A 21,032-nucleotide genomic window follows, 5' to 3' on the forward strand; every position below is an offset into this window, starting at 1 on the left:
TAGACATTCTAACCTGTCTGTCTAAGAAGAATGTATCAGGTTATATGACCCATGACAGCTGAAGGTGAATATTATAAACCATAAATGCAGCTCCCACAAGATTATAAAATTGATAATGCTTTTACATATATTCAGAAAAGTGACTGCTGTGATTGCATGGGAATCCGAAAGATTCTGCATCAAAGCTACTTAGATAAGAACAGGAGAAAAGGAAGAAAAAATAAGAACTGAAACCCACAATAGCAAGTTATGTGGTACCATGGCACCAGTACAGACTGAAAGAGATATTAGAAGCCTAATTCTACACAGTCAGAAGAAGGACATACTAAGAATAATTTTAATTTTAAATGTCTCCCTCCCTAACTCTCCATCCTAATCTTTAAAATCAAGACTAATATTTACTTCAGTCTTTTTGCATTGACATATTTTAAAATATGATCCAACTACATAGTGTACATGTTTGATTTAGATGCAAAAAAAAAATAAAACAATTTTTGCATTGTAATTTCCACAGAGGAAGGAAAGGCACCCTGACTAGGATGGAGTATGATACCTTGCTTGGCCAGCAGGCTATAATGGAAGGACTCAATTTATGTTTAGCATAATCTACATTTTACTTAATAACAACAGAATCTTAATTCTGTCATTGTGCTAACATTCAGCTCTCAAAAATTCTGATCTTTCAGCTCCCTCTGGTGTCTGGCGAAATATTTAACATATGGTATTATGTACTTTACTGATTAAACAAAAATCAGAAACTGAATACAATTTCAGCATGAAATGTTACCATAATGCATTTTTGTAAAAATATATCACTACTTAAGTGGCATAAAAGTTTTAAAGGAATTAAAACTGTGCCTGCTCTCCATATTGCTCATTTATAAACGTAAAACATAAATATGTAAAATTCTATAAAAATGAAAAAGTGGATTAAATGAAAACAAAATCTGTAAATAGATCCAACTGTACACAATAAAGTTTAATGTATAATACAGATCTACAACAATTCTAAGTAAATGCAGATAGTTTACCTTATGTGCTCCTGGTAAAAGTGGACCTGGAGGCTTCTTCCTTAAGATAAAATGTCTTGGACCATTTTGTAGCAAAAATGTTGGGTTAGATTGACCATATCTGAAAAGGAAGAATTGTTTAAAGCATGCTGGAAAGTCCAAACCTATCTGTCCTTGTTCATCCCCCTTTCTAGAATCAAACCTGTGGCCTCTGCATGCCAAATGCAAAAGCATACTAGTATCCTATCAAAAGACAGGAGCAGTCCCTATATTCTACAACATTAGCACTCCCCTTTCTCTGCACATCTTGTGACATTAACTGTCATGTTAATTGGCTCACACTGAATCCCTTACAATTGTTTTATTTTAACTTAAATAAAAAAAAGTCACTGAGCGAGCAATAACATATTTAAAAACATGATCCCACTACATAGTGTACATGGTTGACTTAGATGCAAATAAAACAACAACTTTTGCGTTGTAAGTTCCATGTAGGAAGGACAGGCAACCTGACCAGGATGGAGGATGATTTCTTGACCAGCCATCAGGCCATAATGGCCAGAACACCTTTACAGTCTGGGAAAGAAGAATAATGGATGGGCTGAGTGAACATGTCAGGAGCAGTTCATTCCTACACACGACAGGTGCCAGTGTTCCACTGGGCTGAACCTAGTTAGGACACCCACAGATTGGCATGGGAATTGGAGTCCAGAAACATAGCCCTGTTGGTGTCCTTGGGTGCTAACACAGTATGCTGTGGTGCTGAGGGATGACTGCCATTGTTTGCACACGACACAGAAGTGCTTCAGGTGACCTATGCCATAACACTAGAAGCAGTCCCAGGTCCAGTTTAAAACAATCCAGCAGCCTCACCTCAGAGAGTCAGAGGAAAAATGTAGCAGGCAACACTCACTTAGTGGAAGGCAGGAGAGAAGAAACTGCTTAATATGTTATATTCTTGTGTTGATTTTGGTGGGTGCTTGATTGTAAAAATGTTGGTATAAAATTAAAATTCTTCATTTGAACCCAGGGTTGTGATGGGTGACTTTGTACAGGTGCATCTCAATAAATTAGAATATCATCGAAAAGTTCATGTATTTCAGTAATTCAATTCATAAAGTGAAACTCAAATATTATATAGATTCATTACACACAGTGTGATATATTTCAGCATTTATTTCTTTTCATTTAGCGGATTATGGCCTACAGGTAATGAAAACTCAAAATTCAGTATCTCAGGAAATCAGAATATTACATAAGACCAATAAAAAATTATTTTTAATACAGAAATGTTGGCCTACTGTAAAGTATGTCCATGTATGCACTCAATAGTTGGTCGGGGCTCCTTTTGCATGAATTACTGCATCAATGCGGTGTGGCATGGAGGCGATCAGCCTGTGGCACTGCTGAGGTGTTATGGAAGCCCAGGATGCTTTGATAGCAGCCTTCAACTCAACTGCACTTAATATTTGAATAATATTGTTAACGTGAAATTTAAAATTACCTGTTCTTTCAACCGCACAATTTAGTAACTTGCTCCATGGTGTACTTATAGACCTTTGAATGAAGAAATACTTTTTAAGATTTTCTGTGTTCTACTGTTCTATGTTCTAGCTGAAGAACTAATCCACTCCCACTGTACTAATCCACATGTTTGTCATATCACCTTTTAACCTCTGCTTGCTTAAACTCAAACTCTATAAACATTTCCTTACATATACTACCCTGCAATCCTGGAACAATTCTAGTGCCTCTTCTTAAGATTGGAATGTTATGTTCTTCTTATAATATGGTGACCAAAACTGACTACATTATTCTAGAAGCAGCCTCACTTGAGGGCCGAACAGCTTAAATATAATGTCCCATGACTTGTATTTTATGCAAGACCCCTGATAAGCTAACATGTACTATCTGGTTGCACGCAGGACTCCAAATTGTCCCCACTTACAGCATCTTCTGTAGTTTTAGCATTTTCCGCAAATGTAATTAAGTTGTTTCTTATATGTTTATCTAAATTATTTATATAAATTAAAAAAGCTAAAACCCCACAATTAAAGGACAAGCTTGGTATTTTTAAGTCAGTTATTTCTTTACAATCATTGTATATATTTGTTTGGCACATCAAACTGTGTTCCAAACAGAATCATATTTTATAAATTTTCAACAATAACTAGCCTGCTCTTGCACTTTATAATGGACTGTATTGGAAACCCCTTAAAACTTACCAATTACATCAGTTTTTCAAGCCAACAATGTTATTGAGTATTGATCTGTGTCATAAATTACACACATATTGCAAAACAGCAAGTGAGATTGTGTGATTCAGCCCTTTTAAAAGGAGACTGGTTGTGCGTTTCTCTTCACCAATTAAACTGTTCTCTTCCTTCACAGCACCCTTTCCGCCCAAGGAGAGTGAATTCACCTCAGAAAGCACTGTTATTTACTTTATTGAATGTTGATTCTCAGATGTAAATTGCTGTCTAAATTCTGGGGACAACAAGATAATAAATGAAAAAGGCACACTTACAGTCACTTATATTCTTGCACTATACAGGTGCTTATTTATTTCGCAAATATATTGCCTGCTGTAAATAGATTGATAATGTAAGTGTGTTCTTCAGTGAGAGATAATATTGATCACATGTGTAGCCTCTAATCGAGACACCAGAACCAAACTGATGTTATAGGCATTCATTCACTCATTCATTCATTCATATTTCTAATCTGCTTATCACGGTCAAGATAACAGAGCACCTGCAACCTATCCCAGCAAGCATTGGACATAAGGAACACAAGGAACAATCGCTGGATGGAGGGAAGGGAAAAAACACACACAGGTCACTTTTAGAAATGCCAGTCCACCTAACCTGCAGGTATTTGGACTGTGGGAGGAAAGTGGAACATCTGGGGAGAACATGCAAGCTCTACACAGACGTAAACCTCAGTCTCCTTCACTGTAAGATAGCAGTGCTAAAGGTGTGCCACTTTGCCATCCAATATTAGTATTATTAATTGCTGTACTTAATAAATTTAATTAATCCATCAATCTATTTTTATATTTTTCTATACTATAATAATAATTCATCTATTTCCTAGCCTATTTCTCCTGGGAAGGGTCACAAGGCAGCTGGAGCCTATCTCAGAAATCATAGGGCAGGAACAAGCAGGACATGGTGTAAGTCCATCACAAGGCGAACGCATAGACACACACATTTGGGCCACTTTAGCAATGCCAAATCACCTAAGTTTAATCAGGGTGAGGTTCAGTAAGTTCTGTACAGATGTTTTAACATAGGCAGAGTGGTAGCACAACTGTCACTCCAGCCTTATAGCGCCAGATTCTACATTGAGTTTACATGTTCTCTCCATGTATTTACATGTTGATTGGTATCACTGCCAGTATATTTACTCACTCAAAAACATTGCACTAAAAACAAATCAGTAATTCATTTGTGGCTGTTGTATCACACTCTGTGATTTTTTTAAAAAATGTAATCAGTTCATTTCAAATTTACTGCTATGAGTACAAAGTACAATGACACTCACAAATGTTCTTTTCACTCGACATGTATCTTGCTCTGTGCTGATGGGGGATTGTCATAACTCCACCCACAACATCTGCTGCAAGTAGACAAAAAAGCAGGAAACATATCCTTGCCTTTAGAAAATAGTACTAAGGATCTCTGATAAAATTATTTATTTTCAATTTATTCTTGTTTTCGGAAGTACATCTCAGAAACACAGAAGGCACATTTTCCTTAATCAAAACCTTTGCTACTTCAAAGTGGGCATATATGATAAGTTTTAAGACTGTTCTTCACAAAGGTACCACTGACTCCATTATAAACCAGAAGTGCAGGCCAGGTTTGTTTTTATTTTTTAATTTATAAAGTATTCACTTTAGAATGCAGTTTCATGTGACCAACTAATATATACCATGATTTTGAAGAAATAACTTTGACTTGAAAATACCAAACCTATCATGTAACATGGTACATTCTGTCTAGAATAAAGCATTTTTTTAAATAAAAAAGAAAGAAAATACTTCTAGCATTGGTGTTAGACAGAAAATCAAAAATGGACATAGAACCAGTCTCACTGCAGAGAACTCTTGCACAAAAAGAATAACTCTCACTGGGTCAGTTCAAAGCTGCCAATAAACCTAACCTCCTTGTCTCTAGAATGCAGGATTAAAACTCATACAGACAGAGGAAGAATGGGTAAAATCCTCAAAGACAGTGCCAAGCACTAAGTTTTATAACTCGGGACTCTGAAGCAGTATGGCAGCAGCACTACCTAATGTATCAACATGCTCTTAAAGCTTCAATGAACACAAATTACCATTATCTCAAATATGCAGAGAAGAGAGTGAGTAGAATTCCTATACTGTACTGTACTTCATTTCAAAAGTGGTTTACATTAGAGATACTGCTTCAGACTTAGTGCACTACAGGATTTTAAATTATGGATCTGAAATTTGAAGGATTAGCACTTCAGTTATGAATTCTCCATAGTGCTTTCAATGTGTAAAACTACTTAAAAGGACTAAGTACTATAATGAAAGATGACAAAAATTAGCATACTGTATATACAGTATATATTTGGTATTATTTCCTTTGCTCATATGTGTATGATTCTCCAAAGAAAATTATCATCAGCGTTTCACCATTGTTTGGATTGGTATGCATAATATTTGTGTATTAACAGCAGACTCTTTCACTGCTACAGCTAAAAAACTCTCCGTTGTAAAAATTAGTAAGGGCCTAGAATAAACATACAATGAGAAAAATAAGTAAAATGTGTATCTCATGAACTATGCCATATAAAGGAATTCAGCTCAACTTTAAAGATACAGATAGGTCCATAAGTATTTGGACAGTGCCACAATTTTCTTAATTTTGCCTCTATATTCCACCACAATGGATTTGAAATGAAGAAATAATTACATGATTAAAGTATTGGCTTTCAGAATTAATTCCAACAGTTTTACAGAAATATACACTGCCTGGCCAAAAAAAAAGTCGCCACCTGGATTTAACTAAGCAAATAGGTACGAGCCTCCTATTGGATAATTACTGCATGGGCGATTATCTTTCAGTTGGCAACAAGTTATTTAACCCCAACTGGTGTAATGAGTTGCTTCTCACTTCTTAAACAACCATGTCGAAAGACACATCTCGTGGTCGTGGAAAAGATGTTAGTCTGTTTGAGAAGCGTCAAATCATTGGCATGCATCAAGCAGAGAAAACATGAGCACAACATCTAAGGAGATTGCAGAAACTACTAACATTGGGTTAAGAACTGCCCAACGCATTATTAAAAACTGGAAGGATAGTGGGGACCCATCGTCTTCGAGGAATAAATGTGGCCGGAAAAAAATCCTGAATGATTGTGATTGGCCATCACTTAAACGTTTGGTGAAATCAAATCAAAGAAAAACAACAGTTGAGTTCAGGTCTATGTTTAATAGTGAAAGTAAGAGCATTTCCACATGCACAATGTGAAGGGAACTCAAGGGATTGGGACAGAACAGCTGTGTAGCCATAAGAAAACCACTAATCAGTGAGGCAAACCGGAAAAAAAGGCTTCAATTTGCTAGGGAGCATAAAGATTGGACTCTGGAGCAATGGAAGAAGGTCATGTGGTCTGATGAGTCCAGATTTACCCTGTTCCAGAGTGATGAGCGCATCAGGGTAAGAAGAGAGGCAGATGAAGTGATGCAAGATCATCATGCAAGATTTTGGTGAAAAATGAATGCAACACTGGATGGAACTAAATCTTGTGACATTGCAGAAGCTTATCAAAACAATGCCACAGCGAATGCGTGCCGTAATCAAAGCTAAAGGTGGTCCAACGAAATATTAGTGTGTGTGACCTTTTTTTTTTGGTGGCAACTTTTTTTTTGGCCAGGCAGTGTAGTATGAGCCATTTAAGAATGACGGCCATTGTTATACATGGTCCCCTTATTTTCAGGGGCTCAAAAGTATTTGGACAATTGACTGACAAGTTGTCCCATAGGTGTGAGCAGGTTCCTCATTATTTCATTAACTATTAAGCAGGTAGAAAGTCTGGAGTTGATTCCAAATGTGGAATTCCCATTTGAAAGCTGTTGCTGTGAACTCTTAATATGAGGTGCAAAGAGCTGTCCATGCAAGTAAAAACAGTCCATCATTAGGAAGAGAAAACAAAACAAAACCATTTCAGATACAGTGGAACCTCGGTTCACAACCATAATTCGTTCCAAAACTCTGGTCGTAAACCGATTTGGTCGTGAAGCAATTTCTCCCATAGGATTGTATGTAAATACAATTAATCCGTTCCAGACCATACGAACTGTATGTAAATATATTTTTTTTTAAGTTTTTAAGCACAAATATAGTTAATTAAATCATAGAATAAACAGCGTAATAGTAAACTAAATGTAAAAACATTGAATAACAGTGAGAAAACCTTGAACAACAGAGAAAAGTAACACTGCAATAGTTTGCGCTATAGCGCTACCAACCTCTAGCTAAAAACACTGTTTTTTTTTTTTTTTAGTGAGTTTTAAACACAGGGAAAAAAATGAACATTTGAAAAAATCCGTAATTTAATAAACCACCAAGAAAAGTAACATTGCAACAATGCACACTACGAACCATAGAGGCACTCTTTAACTGCCTTTCTACCTTAAGCGTCCAGCCCCCTCTCTCGTGCTGCCTGTGTGTTTGCACATCTCTCTCTCTGCCTGTGTGTGTGTGTGTGTGTATGTGTGTGTGTCCTGCTCTCTCGCTCTCTCTCTTGCTTGCTACACAGGAAATGCACAGGGAGAGACTGAACATGTACAAACTGAAAGGGAAACTGGCTTGTTCGTATACCGAGTGTGTGGTCGTGAACCAAGGCAAAAGTCTGGCGAACTTTTTGGTCGTAAACCGATTTGTACGTGTACCGAGACGTTCATGAACCAAGGTTCCACTGTATAGCAGAAACACCAGGAGTGGTCAAATCATTCATCTGGTACATTCTTAAAGAGAAGGAATGCACTGGTGAGCTCAGGAACACCAGAAGGCCTGGTCAACCATGGGTGACAGCTTTGCTAAATGATCACAGAATTCTTTTCTTGGTGAAGAAAAAACAATTCACCACAATCCAGGCCTATCATTGCCTAAGTTTACAATCAAGAGAAAACTTCACACAACTAAATACTGAGGGTTTTACCACAAAAGGCAAAATATTGGTAATCCTCAAACATAGGAAGGACACATCAGAATTTGCCAGAAAATATAAAAAAAACTGTCCAGTTTTCAAGCAGTTTTCTTTGGACAAATGAAATTAGGATCAATATATAACAGAATGATGAATACAGAATAATATGGAGAAGAGAAGGAACGGCTCATGATCTGTAGCATACCACATCATCTGTGAAACATGGTGGATGCATGCGTGACTGCCAATGAAAGTGGGTCAGTGGTGTTTATTGATATGACTACTGACAATAGTTGTAGTATGATTTCTGAAGTGTACAGGACTATACTGTCTGCTCATATTCAAAGAAATACTGCACAACTGACAGAACGACGCATTACAGTGCAGATGGACAATGAGACAAAACATACTGTGACAGCAAACCAAAGCCTTTTTAAGGCAAGGAAGTTGAATATTCTTCAATGATCAAGTCAATCAACTGACCTCAACCCAATTGTACATGCACTTCACTTGCTGAAGAAAAAACTGAAGACAGAAAGTCCAACAAACAAACAGCACCTGAAGACAGCTATAGTAAAGGCCAAGCAAAGCATCAGTAGGATGGAAAGTGCAATGGGTGACAGACTTCAGGTAATCATTGACTGCAAAGGATTTTCAACCAAGTATTGAAAATGACCTTTAGATTCATGATTATGTTAGTTTGTCCAAATAATTTTGAGCCCCTTAAAAATTGGGGGGAATCATGTATAAAATGGCTGTCTTTTCTAAATTGCTCATACAATGTTTTCGTCAGATGCCTTAAATTAAAACTGCAAGTCTACACTGCAATCACATCTTGATTGCTTCATTTCAAATCCATTGTGGTGGCGCAAATAGCCAAAATCATGAAAATTGTATCACTGTCCAAATATGTATGGATCTAACTGTACATTGGGAAAAATGTATATTTACTAAAAGAATATTTCAGTCTGGGTCTGTTGCAGCGGGAGATCCAGTTCCGATGAGAATTGCTGGCACAGAAAACTGTGATACTGGGCATAGACAAACTGCTTGGACAAACTGGTGAGGAAGGCAAGCTCTATTGTTGGCATGGAGCTGGACAGTTTAACATCTGTGGCAGAGAGAAGGGCGCTCAGCAGGCTCCTATCAATTATGGAGAATCCACTGCATCCACTTAATAGTATCATCTCCAGACAGAAGAGCAGCTTCAGCGACAGACTGCTGTCACTGTCCTGCTCCACTGACAGATTGAGGAGATCGTTCGTCCCCCAAACTATGCGAGTCTTTAATTCAACCGGGGGGGGGGGGGGGGGGGTAAACGTTAACATTTAACATTATACATCAGTTGTGCGCAACCTGCGGCCGAACGGCCGCATGCGGCCGTGGGCAAGAACTTTGGCGGCCGTGGACGTGTATATTAAAGTGTACGTAATGGCGGCCGTGCAGGTGTAGGGTCTCTGGACTCCAGCGAGTAAGGGGTCTCAACGCCGCGGAATCTTTGTCGGCCGGGTCGGTATGGTGACGCCGAAAGCCGATTTGGACTCTGGGGTCTCTAGACTCCTGCAAGTGTAGAATCTCAAACACCGCAGAACCTTCCTTAGCCGGGTCGGTATGTTGACCAAAATGTTGCCCTTTATATATTCATCGAGGCCTAGGGACTCTCGAGCTTACTCCGCATTTCCTGGGAGAAATGGGGTGAGATGGTGCAGCGTGGATAAACAAATGGAAGTAGCATTCGATGTAGCACTGCCATCTCCTATAGCTAGCTCTTGAATCCCCGCGCCTCGGACGTGCTAATGAGTTGACCTAAGGGTCAAGAAGACACGTGCAGAAATGGTACACAGATGGCTAATGGTCTCCAGCGAGTCCCCTGACTTTGCAAGTCTGTCTGCAAACATGCAAGAGCAAGGAAGCCATTAATGGCGATGTTTTCCAAACTTCCTGAAACAATTGCTGTAAAGGTTTTTTGTCCTATATGACGTTTCGTAGACATTTTTTTACATATGTAGACCAGTAAATTGAATATTGTCAGATATATCATACTCTGTTTTAATGTGTAATCTGTAAATTTTTACATAAATCATAAAACATTATTAAGTTTACTTGGACTTACTGGCGGCCGTTATTAAAGTAAAAAGTCTGTAGTGCGGCCGTTATTAAAGTAAAAAGTCTGTAGTGGAATAGCGGAAAGGTTGCGCATGCCTGTTATACATAGTTATTGTCTGTTTTTCACCTGCATTATTATCATTCTTTAATTTAATATTATTTATTGTATCAGTATGCTGCTGCTGAAGAATGTGAATTTCCCATTGGGATTAATAAAGTATCTATCTATCTATCTAGACCTAAAAGCACTTACACAAGGAGGGAAATTGAGAATAGCAATGGTAAGGCAAGTCATCTAGCCAGTGTCAGAGGATGGAAAATGCTAGGGGACATAGTTCCTATTTTTGTTCTGGATACCACAGAACATCATCCAGCACAGTCACAAACATTGATGACACAGAAGCGTTAGCTTCCTTGACATCATTCTGCATTGCTATGAAAGCACCAGCTATTGTTTAAAGAGCAAATTGGAATTAATAAGAAATGCCTGACAATGTTGAAATGTGCAGTATTACAACTAGTAGCTCTATCTATTTATCACAGCTGAATAAAAATCACTTCACTTGCCTCAGTTACATGTTTATAATTCAGAACAACAAAATAGTTGATAGCATATTGTTGAAGAATGTCCCTGAGAAATTACTTTTTTTTTTTTTTGAAGATGAAAATTCCTGTGGCTGGCATTCACATATACAGTACCTTTAACGTTTATATGGAGACATCTTACAAGGACACTACTAGTGTGATACAAGGACACAGACCACTTTGATTAGTCCTGAGGAATTTTCCATGAACTCCTTCTACTGAGAACAAGAAGGAAAAAAAAGCAATGACCTCACCAGAGAGAACCACATGTTACAAGAGTATAAAAAGGTAAACAAATGTATATAGAATTGAAGTGCATGTAGTAATTACCTGTACTCCATTCAGCCACAACATTAAAAACACACAGGTGAATGGTACCTGTCAAGTGGTGGAATACATTAGGCAGCAACTGAACAATCAGTTCTTGAAGTTGATTTGTTGGAAGCAGGAAAAATGAGCAAGGGCAAAGATCTGGCCAACTCTGACAAGGGCCATATTGTGATGGATAGACAGCTGGGTCAAAGCATCTACAAAATGGCAGGTCTTACAGGGTGTTCCCAATATGCAGTGCTTTGTACCTAACAATAGTGGGGTAAACAGTGAACCATGACAGAGTCATGGAACACAAGGCTCATTGATGCAAAGGCTTGCCCATCTGGTCTTATCACACAAAGGAGCTACTGGAGGAAAAATTTCGGCGCAGTTTAAGGCTGGCCATGACAGAAAGGCATCTAAACACACAGTGCATCACAGCATACTACATATGGGGATGCATAGCTGCTGACAAGTCAGAGTGCCCATGCTGCCCCCTCCATTGCCGAAGGTTCCTCCATTGCATACGTAATCATCAGAACTGAACCACAGAGCAATGGAATAAGGTGTTCTGGTCTGATGAGTCATGTTTTCTTGAAGATTATGTGGATGACTGGGTGTGTGTGCGTCATTTACCTGGTGAAGAGATGGCAGCAGGATGCACTATGGGAAGAAGGGAAGCTGGAGAAGTAGTGTGATGCTCTTGGCAATGTTCTGCTGGGAAACCTTAAGTTCTGGCATTCATGTTGATGTTACCTATAACATATACCCCTAACATAAAGATTCCTGCAAACCATGTAAAACCCTTTAATGGTAATGGTATTCCTTGATTGCAGAGGCCTCTTTCATTAGGATAATGAACCCTGTCACACTGCAAAAATTGTTCAGGAATGGATTGAAGAATAAGTTTACATGATCTCCCCGTGTCCCATGGTGGTTATGTGAACTGGCGATCCTACATTTGCCCTAGTGTGTGGTTGGGGAATGTGTGTGTGTGTTTTGCTCTGCGATGGACTGGTGCCCTATCCAGAGTTTGTTCCTGCCTTGTGCAAAATGCTAGCTGGGACAGACTCCAGTACACCACATGACAATGTTCAGGACAAACTGGGTTAGGCAATGACTTACTGGCTGGTTTGAAGAACATCACAATGAGTTCAAACTGTTGACATGGCCTCCAAATTCCCCAGATCTCAATCTGATCGAGCATCTGTGGGATTTGCTGGAAAAAGAAGTCCAATCCATGGAGGCCCCTCCTCACAATCTATAGAATTCATGACTATATGGAATTCATGACTTCATGGGTCAGAGCTGTTTCAGCAGCACGAGGAGGACCTAAGCAATATTAGACCAGTGGCTTTAATATTGTGGCTGATCAGTGCATATTCTTTGTAACTTTAATGAATCAGAAAGATTAATATGCTCAATACATTTGGTTCAACCCTCATATTTAAAACTCATTTTAAAGAACCTCATAGGTATGTTCCTTCATATAACCAGAAGTACGAATTTAATGCAATAGAAGTCTGCACTTCTTTTGTACAGCATTTTACAAAGTAAAAGGTTAAGAAAAAATGAAGGCAACTTGGAACTGGGTCATGCACCTTGAGAAAACAATGCTAGCCTGTTGGGCAGCTCAAGACATATTTTGCACAGAGAAAGACTTGGGAACTTCACAGGTTTTGCTCCTTTTAAGACCTAAAGACAAACTCAAGGTACACCTCCTCATATTTGAACGGATAACAACCCAACATAACTGGCCCAAAGAAGACTGGGCCCAGATTCTGGCTTCTTTTCTAACTCGCAAAGCACAGAGGGTATACTTGTACATGGAACAGAAGCCTGTGGATAATTACAACATCCTCAGTGACTCCATTAGCACTGGCCTGTACTACAAGATCCATATTACTAACCGAGAATGGTAAACCGGAAGGCACGGACCCAGGTACACGGCGATGGACACAGGAGATATAGTGCGCAGGCGCCTACAGCACACAGAAAAGAGGATTCTGTACTGCACCCCAGAGTCAAACGGAAGACACTACGGGGTCCACAAAGGTCCACAAAGATAGTACGGAAGGCGCGAGAAAGTACGAAAGGCGCATGCGCCTACAACGCGCTTCTGAACTAAACGTCCACACTACACAGCATGGTCCGGGTAATAAGAATAAACGAACTCTCCGTATTAAACGTTCGGCATCCTCACACGTCCAAACCATATAGCATATGTGAATCACATTACAGTGATACATTATTAACAGTACAACCACAGAAAATGCTCCGTATTAACAGTAAGTGCAATTATCCATATTACTATCAGTAGACAACGGATAACTAATGGAGTCATGGTCTCGGCTCCAAAACGATCCAGCTCAACTAACGGAGCTACAAAAACGAGCCCGCATAGATAAAATCATTAAACGTGGGCGCCTACAACGCGCGTATGAAACCTTCGAAGCAAAACTGTCTCGGCTCCAAAACTAAACAGCTCGACTAACGGAGCTACAAACACGAGCCCGCATGGACAAAAACAATGAACATAGACGCCTACAACGCTCATCTGAAACTGCGGAAGCAAAGCAGGCACGGCTCCAAAACGAAAGAGCTCGACTAACGGGGCTACAAACACGAGCCCGCCTGTATAAAAACAATGAATGCAGGCGCCTACAACACGCTTCTCAAACAACACAACCAAAGAAGTCACGGCTCCAAAACGAAACATCTCAGCTGACAGACATACAGAAACGAGCCCGCCTGAATACAATTAATGAACGCAGGCGCCTACAACGCGACTCTCAAACAGCAGAGGCAATACATAAATGGCAAAGAAAGGAACGACAAATAGCCGCTAAACAATTCCGCCAATTAGCTGACAACGCATTCTGTAATGAGCCCACTATTAATGAACATTCATTAGGATTAATGAATATCATTTGTTGTCATTGTCATTCACTTAACTTCCCTGAAGAAACAACTGGCACTACAACCAATGAGTTTACACGTTGTTGTCAAAAGGGGCAGGTTAGACTGCCTCCTTTAGATGACTTTCCTGAATATCTACGGAAGCTTCTAACTAACAATGTACCCGAAAATAAAAACTTTATGGACTGCATTGGATCCTACAATAGTTCATTTCCTTTTGCATCTACTGGGGTAAATATCAGGCCACCAGCTGGCAATGGCAGACCCTTCCTGAAAACAAGCAATACACAGAGCTGATAATGAGAAACGTCGCTGAAGTCATAAACAGTCACCCATTAGCTAAGTCTACAAAAGTACTTACAGGATCACATTCTAACAATACTGTTTTGATTCCTACAGTTGACGTTCCAAGTTCTTACCTGTAATTACCTTTTACACTTAAACGACGCCAATTTCCCATTAAACCTGCATTTGCCATGACGATCAACAAATCCCAAGGACAAACCATGGATAGAGTTGGCATATACCTCTCTGAGCCTGTACTTGGACATGGACAACTTTATGTAGCCTTCTCAAGGTTACCCAACACCAGGGGTTGGCGAGCGAAGCGAGCAGGGGGCGAAGCCCCTTAGTTGAGAATAATCCATTATATCTGGTGGATAAACACCAGGGGGAATTGCACCACCAACTACTTGTCCCTTGTCCCTTTAAGTGAGAGCTCTATGACGTGGCACATGCACATCTATTAAGAATCCATGTGGGGTTTGACAAAACACTTGAGAATTAAAATGCCATACATGGCTTCAGTAGTGGTGTGTGACATGATAATAAAACCAGGGTCCATGGTTCATGAATTGCCATATGTCCTCCCAGAGTGCTGGAAATAAAAAGTATGCTTGAACTGGGGGTGATACAGGAAAGCTTTAGTCCCTGGTCAAAACCTATTGTTCTTGTGCCAAAACCTAATGGTATTTGCCATTTCTTTAATGATTTTCGACAGCTCAGCCTGGTCTCCTGGTTTGATGTTTAACCCAGGACACATGTGGACGATCACTTTAAACAGCTAGGGAAAGCACAGTATTTGTGTACTGCCTATTTGGATGACGTTGTCATCTATTCCAGAAGATGGGAGGGACACCAAGTGCACATTTTGGTGGTGCACCGAACCATTCACCAAGTGGGCCTGCATATTAGTCCAAAAACGTGTTATTTTAGATTGATCAAGGCTAAATATTTGGTTGGCAGGGGTATCGTCTGGCAGGCAGTGTGGTGCAGTGGTTAAGGCTTTGGATTCCAAACCCTAAGGTTGTAGTTCAAATTTTGTCATTGACACTATTTGACCCGGAGCAAGTCACTTCACCTGCCTGTGCTCCAATTGGAAAATGATATGTAATCAATTGTATTTCAAATGTTGTAAGTCATTTTAGATAAAAGCGTCAGCCAAATAAATTAATGTAAATGTAATGGAATTGGGGCAGCACGGTGGCGCAGTGGGTAGCGCTGCTGCCTCGCAGTTAGGAGACCCGGGTTCTCCCTGCATGGAGTTTGCTTGTTCTCCCCGTGTCTGCATGGGTATCCTCCGGGTGCTCTGGTTTCCTCCCAAAGACACGCAGGTTAGGTGCATTGGCGATCCTAAATTGTCCCTTGTGTGCTTGGTGTGTGTGTGTGTGTGTGTGTGTGTGTGTGTGTGTGTGTGTGTGTGTGTGTGTGTGTGTGTGTGCACCCTGCGGTGGGCTGGCGCCCTGCCCGGGGTTTGTTTCCTGCCTTGCGCCCTGTGTTGGCTGGGATTGGCTCCAGCAGACCCCCGTGGCCCTGTAGTTAGGATATAATGGGTTGGATAATGAATGGATGGATGGTAATGAAATTGTCAAACCGCAATGTTCCAAATTTGCAGCCATACAAGACTTTTCCTGGCCAAAAGTCAAGAGAAAGGTGAAAGCTTTTCTGGGCCGTGCAGGATACTGCCACAGTTTTGTGCCCTAAACCTCAGAGAGAGCTGTACCTTTGACAGAACTGACTTGGAAACGGGCTTTAATGTCAGTAGTTACACTTGTTTCTCCTAACTTTTCTTATCCCATCTAACATCGACTTAGGGCCAATGCTAAACCAAATGGTTGATAGCGCTGAACATCCAATAATGTATCTAAACTGGAAAATGTTGGACTGGGAGAGGAAGTATGCAGCCTTGGAGTGGGAGATGCTTGCCATAAAGTGGGCTATTACCCAGTTATGGTATTACCTCCTTAGGAGGTAATTTACTTTGGTTACAGATCATGCTCCTTTGCAATGGCTGGGATTCCACAAAGAGACCAATCCATGATCTACAAGGTGATTTCTGTATTTGCATCTTTACAAGTTCAAGGTTTATCATGTGAGCAATGATGCCCTATCCTGGGTTCAAGATATATCTGCTAGATTTGCCCAGCCAAATAGGAATGCACTAAGGAGGGAACTACATCTTACACTTGTAAGAAAGCATCTTCAAGGCTCTTGTCAAGTAAGTAATAACACCCTAAAATGAGAGGAGGCACAGTTGCTAATGCAACTTTCTTTTCATCATTTTAGACAGACTTCAACTAGACAATGTCATCATGACTGATGTCATTTTGAGCCCCTTCTGGGAACCATCAGTCAAAATCCTCCTGGCACCTGAATGAGTCAAGTTTGACTCAATCATAGTGACTGAGTTGAACTGTCAGTAACCCTACTTTATTTTTAATATGTTGGCACCCTCTTGTACTTGCTTATCAGCTCTTTATCTCACCCTCACAATTAAATGAAGGTCTGCTGGTTCCCCAAATCTTGCTCTGGCAAGATTTACCTTACAACAGATATGCAAAAAAGTTTAGGAAAGGAAGGCTTTACTCATGGGAGGTTATGTTTGGATAGCAAAATGTGCTCATGTACTATGCCAAATATGCCTCACTTCCTCCATCCCAAAAAATTAACACATTTACTACTACTGTAGTTTGTTTACTAATACTTTCACAGATTTGGAGTCTTCTAATCTTTTATTGGACCCATCTTAGAATGAGGCCCATGACATGGATGTTGTGAAGTATAGTACGAATAAAGGAGAAAAAATGGATTATGGGAGTTTGTTTATGACATAACCCAACAAAACATTTTCAATGTGAAACTTTAGTATTTTAACTCCTATATTGTTATATTACACTGAATGCACAATTTCAGTGTATTACCACTGGGATGTTGCTTAAGTCTACCTGGTTAATATTGGGCTGCTTCACATTGCTAAAAATGTTAATTCAGTGCAACAAAAAGCTAAATTTGTAGTGTTTATTGTGTATAATTCAGAATTAAAAATTAAAAAAAAAACATTAATAAGAAGCCCATTAATAATGGTGATAAAAGAGCACCTTATTAATGAAAACGGCAGTCCCAATAAGTGAGCAAAATTTAGGATACTCCTTGAGACAGGTTCTTGATTTGCTGTATTGTGAAAGGGCCGATATGCTGTTTATGCCATCGGTATATTTATTCTTTGGGTTTAATACAGTTTAAAAGATGCCCAAATTTCCCAATAACCCTGAACTGGAAAATCCCGACACAGAACACGATCTACTAGTTTCTGCAGGATTCTATGACACGCACTTTTTAAATGACACTAATTGCTTAGTACATTCAGATTAATCAATCTGTATGCTTACCTATGATGTCAAACGCATACTATGTACTACAGTATACTGATTTACTATAGTACTAGGCGCTTTAAACGATTAACAGAACTTTTCATGTTCCTACTTCAGCATAGAACAGGATACGACGTATCTCCCAACTTTGCTTCACATCAACTGAGTTTGGAGCCTAAGCGTGTCATAATCCCAAAATTATAAACACTTCACTAATTGTCAGAGTTCTCTGCAGCTGACAGCGCCTCTTACTGAAGGCGTGTTTACTCCTATAGGCTGGCAAAATAAAAAAAAAAATACGATTGCACGGTTACCTGTACTGTCTAACAGTAAACACGCAGTCTTCTGAGAAATCTGGCAATCTGGTGCACAAGTATTTGTGCAAGAGCTCCTGTGGAAACCTGTGCTGCTCACGAACGGCAGTCGTATCATCCGTCATGTTTAAATTACTTTTTCACTGCAAGTAACAATAGACGACGTTTAAAGTCCACTCTGCCTGTGTGCGCTTGCTAAAACTACCGTACGTCATTACATCGCGCGACTGAATGAGTTCCGAAGGCATAATATTACTAATAAAAATATTAGGTAATTTTAGTATTTACTGCAGTAAGGTCAATATCCCATCATAGTCCAAATGCAAACAATGGCCATTAGTAATTTTATTCCATCGTGGCTTTTATTAAATAATATGTCCAATGAAATACGAACAAGCCCTTACCGTGATGCTAATAGGAATGCTAAAAGCACACAGCTCAGACGGGTCACTAAGTAAGGGGCGGTGTTTAGGCCGCAATAGTCAGCGGTGCGCGAATGTCTATGAAATGTTTTGGCTGAACGAGTGCATTAAATAAGACAACGAAGTGTTTTACGCTAGCGTTAATTTTTACTACTTCACAACTGAGTTCATGTATACTGTATTAGGCTAGCACAACGTATTTTTACATCGTGCCCTCTGACTGCAAAGGTAGATTGATAAAAGTAAAAGGGTGAGAAAAACTGGTGTTACTAAGAGGCACCTTCGCAGATACTGCTGAGTTAGGGAGGACAAGGAACTGAATGGGGCAGGGAGCAGTATTTCTAGATGTATTGATTTGCTAGGAACCTTAACCGGAGCTTGGAGATAACAGTATTTTAACAATTACCGCTCCAGACTGAGTGATGAAAATTTTAACAACCCCAAAATTTTATTTAGTATTAAAGCTACATTATCAAATAAGAGTACTGATCTTGTCACTCAGTATTACTGGAAATTACTTTATTTATTTTTAGTATTAACTAGGAATCCGAAGAGTTCAGCCTGAGAAGACAGCTTCTGGATCTAGCAGTACTGGATTACATCATTTTTGTTGTGACTGTCGCCTTAGTGACTGGTATTAATGACTGAACGTAAATTTTTAGGATTGATTTATAAACTTAGTTACCACCCCAAATTCTGGAATATTTCCACTGCAATTTTGATGAAGCATTCGGATCAAGCCTATTTTAAGTTCAAGTTCAAGTTCAAGTTCAAGTAGGCTTTATTGTCACTTCAACCATATACAGTTAGTACACAGTGAAACGAAACAACGTTCCTCCAGGACCAAGGTGCTACATGCAATATAAATTACAACATAAATTAACAGAAAAACTAAACTAGCTAACTAAGAAATGTGCAAACAAAAGCAACAAAGTGACAGTGTGACAAAAACACAAACGTAACATAATAATAAGGTGTTGTGGTGATGAGTTGAGGTAGTGGAGAAACAGTAAACATTCCTTAGTGTAGCAGCAAAAATTAGGAAGTAAAGAAGTTAGTGCAAAAAGTTGTCCAGTAATGGATATTGTGCAAAAAAAAAGCATTGACAGGTTGGTGTATACGATAGTTAGTCCAATCTCAATGTTTTGAGGTAGTTGAGTTAAGCTAAGTGATAATGTTTGTGTGTGTGTGTGTGTGCATGCGTGTGTGTGTGTTTATCAGTCCAGTCCCTTTTTGTTGAGGAGACGGATGGCTTGTGGAAAAAAGCTGTTGCACAGTCTGGATGTGTGTGCCCGAATGCTTCGGTACCTTTTTCCAGATGGCAGGAGGGTAAAGTGTGTGTGAGAGGGATGTGTCCGATCAGCCACAATGCTGGTGGCTTTGCGGATGCAGCGTGTGGTGTAGATGTCTTCAATAGAGGGGAGAGAGACCCCGATGATCTTCTCTGCTGTCCTCACTATCCGCTGTAGGGTCTTACGGTCCGATATGGCACAATTCCCAAACCAGACAGTGATGCAGCCGCTCAGGATGCTCTCGATAGTTCCTCTATAGAAGGTGGTCAGGATCGGTGGTGGGAGCTGGGCCTTTCTCAGTCTTCTCAGAAAGAAGAGACGCTGTTGGGCTTTCTTGTGTAGGGAGCTGGTGTTGAGGGACCAGCTGAGGTCCTTCTCCAGGTGGACGCCCAGGAATTTGGTGCTGTCGACGATCTCCACAGAGGAGCCGTTGATGCTCAGCGGAGAATGGTCGCCTCGTGTCCTCCTAAAGTCAACAATCATCTCCTTTGTCTTGTCAACATTCAGAGAGAGGTTGTTGTCTTTACACCAGTCCGTTAGCCCCTGCACTTCCTCTCTGTACGCTGACTCGTCGTTCTTGCTAATGAGACCCACCACGGTCGTGTCATCAGCGAACTTAATGATGTGATTTGAACTGTGTGTTGCTACACAGTCGTGAGTCAGCAGTGTGAACAGCAGGGGACTGAGCACACAGCCTTGTGGGGCACCTGTGCTCAGTGTGGTAGTGCTGGAGGTGCAGTTCCCGATCCGTACTGACTGAGGCCTTCCGGTCAGAAAGTCCAGGATCCAGTTGCAGAGGGAGGTGTTCAGGCCCAACAGGCTCAGCTTCCCGATCAGTTGTTGGGGGATGATCGTGTTGAATGCTGAGCTGAAATCTATGTACAGCATTCGAACGTATGTGTCCTTCTTGTCCAAGTGTGTGAGGGCAAGATGGAGTGCAGTGGAGATGGCGTCGTCCGTTGAGCGGTTAGGACGGTACGCAAATTGCAGTGGGTCCAGTGAGGGGGGGCAGCAGGGTCTTGATGTGTCTCATGACGAGCCGCTCGAAGCACTTCATGATGGTGGGTGTAAGTGCAACAGGACGGTAGTCATTGAGACAGGACACAGAAGACTTCTTGGGCACGGGTACGATGGTGGTGGCCTTGAAGCACGTGGGAACGACAGCGCTGCTCAGAGAGATGTTGAAGATGTCGGTAAGAACATCTGCCAGCTGTTCTGCACATTCTCTGAGCACTCT

General features: G+C 40.3%; 1 protein-coding gene across 2 annotated transcripts in view; it reads right to left on the reverse strand.

The window, feature by feature from the left end:
- LOC114653490 (nephronophthisis 3) overlaps positions 1-21,032 on the reverse strand; it is an 838,883-nt gene that overhangs the window by 562,483 nt on the left and 255,368 nt on the right. Inside the window, exons 1-2 of one of the 2 annotated variants that reach the window (XM_028803846.2) lie at positions 18,082-18,283; positions 1,032-1,131 (exon numbers count right to left, since the gene is read on the reverse strand). In XM_028803846.2, coding sequence (XP_028659679.1) covers positions 1,032-1,131; positions 18,082-18,206 — 225 coding nt within the window. In that variant the 5' untranslated portion in view covers positions 18,207-18,283. Of the gene's footprint in view, positions 1-1,031; positions 1,132-18,081; positions 18,284-21,032 lie in introns of those variants that run through there. The other variant, XM_028803845.2, reaches the window with a different exon arrangement.

This window comes from Erpetoichthys calabaricus, chromosome 6 (genome assembly GCF_900747795.2).
Source record: "Erpetoichthys calabaricus chromosome 6, fErpCal1.3, whole genome shotgun sequence".
Taxonomy (NCBI): domain Eukaryota; kingdom Metazoa; phylum Chordata; class Cladistia; order Polypteriformes; family Polypteridae; genus Erpetoichthys; species Erpetoichthys calabaricus.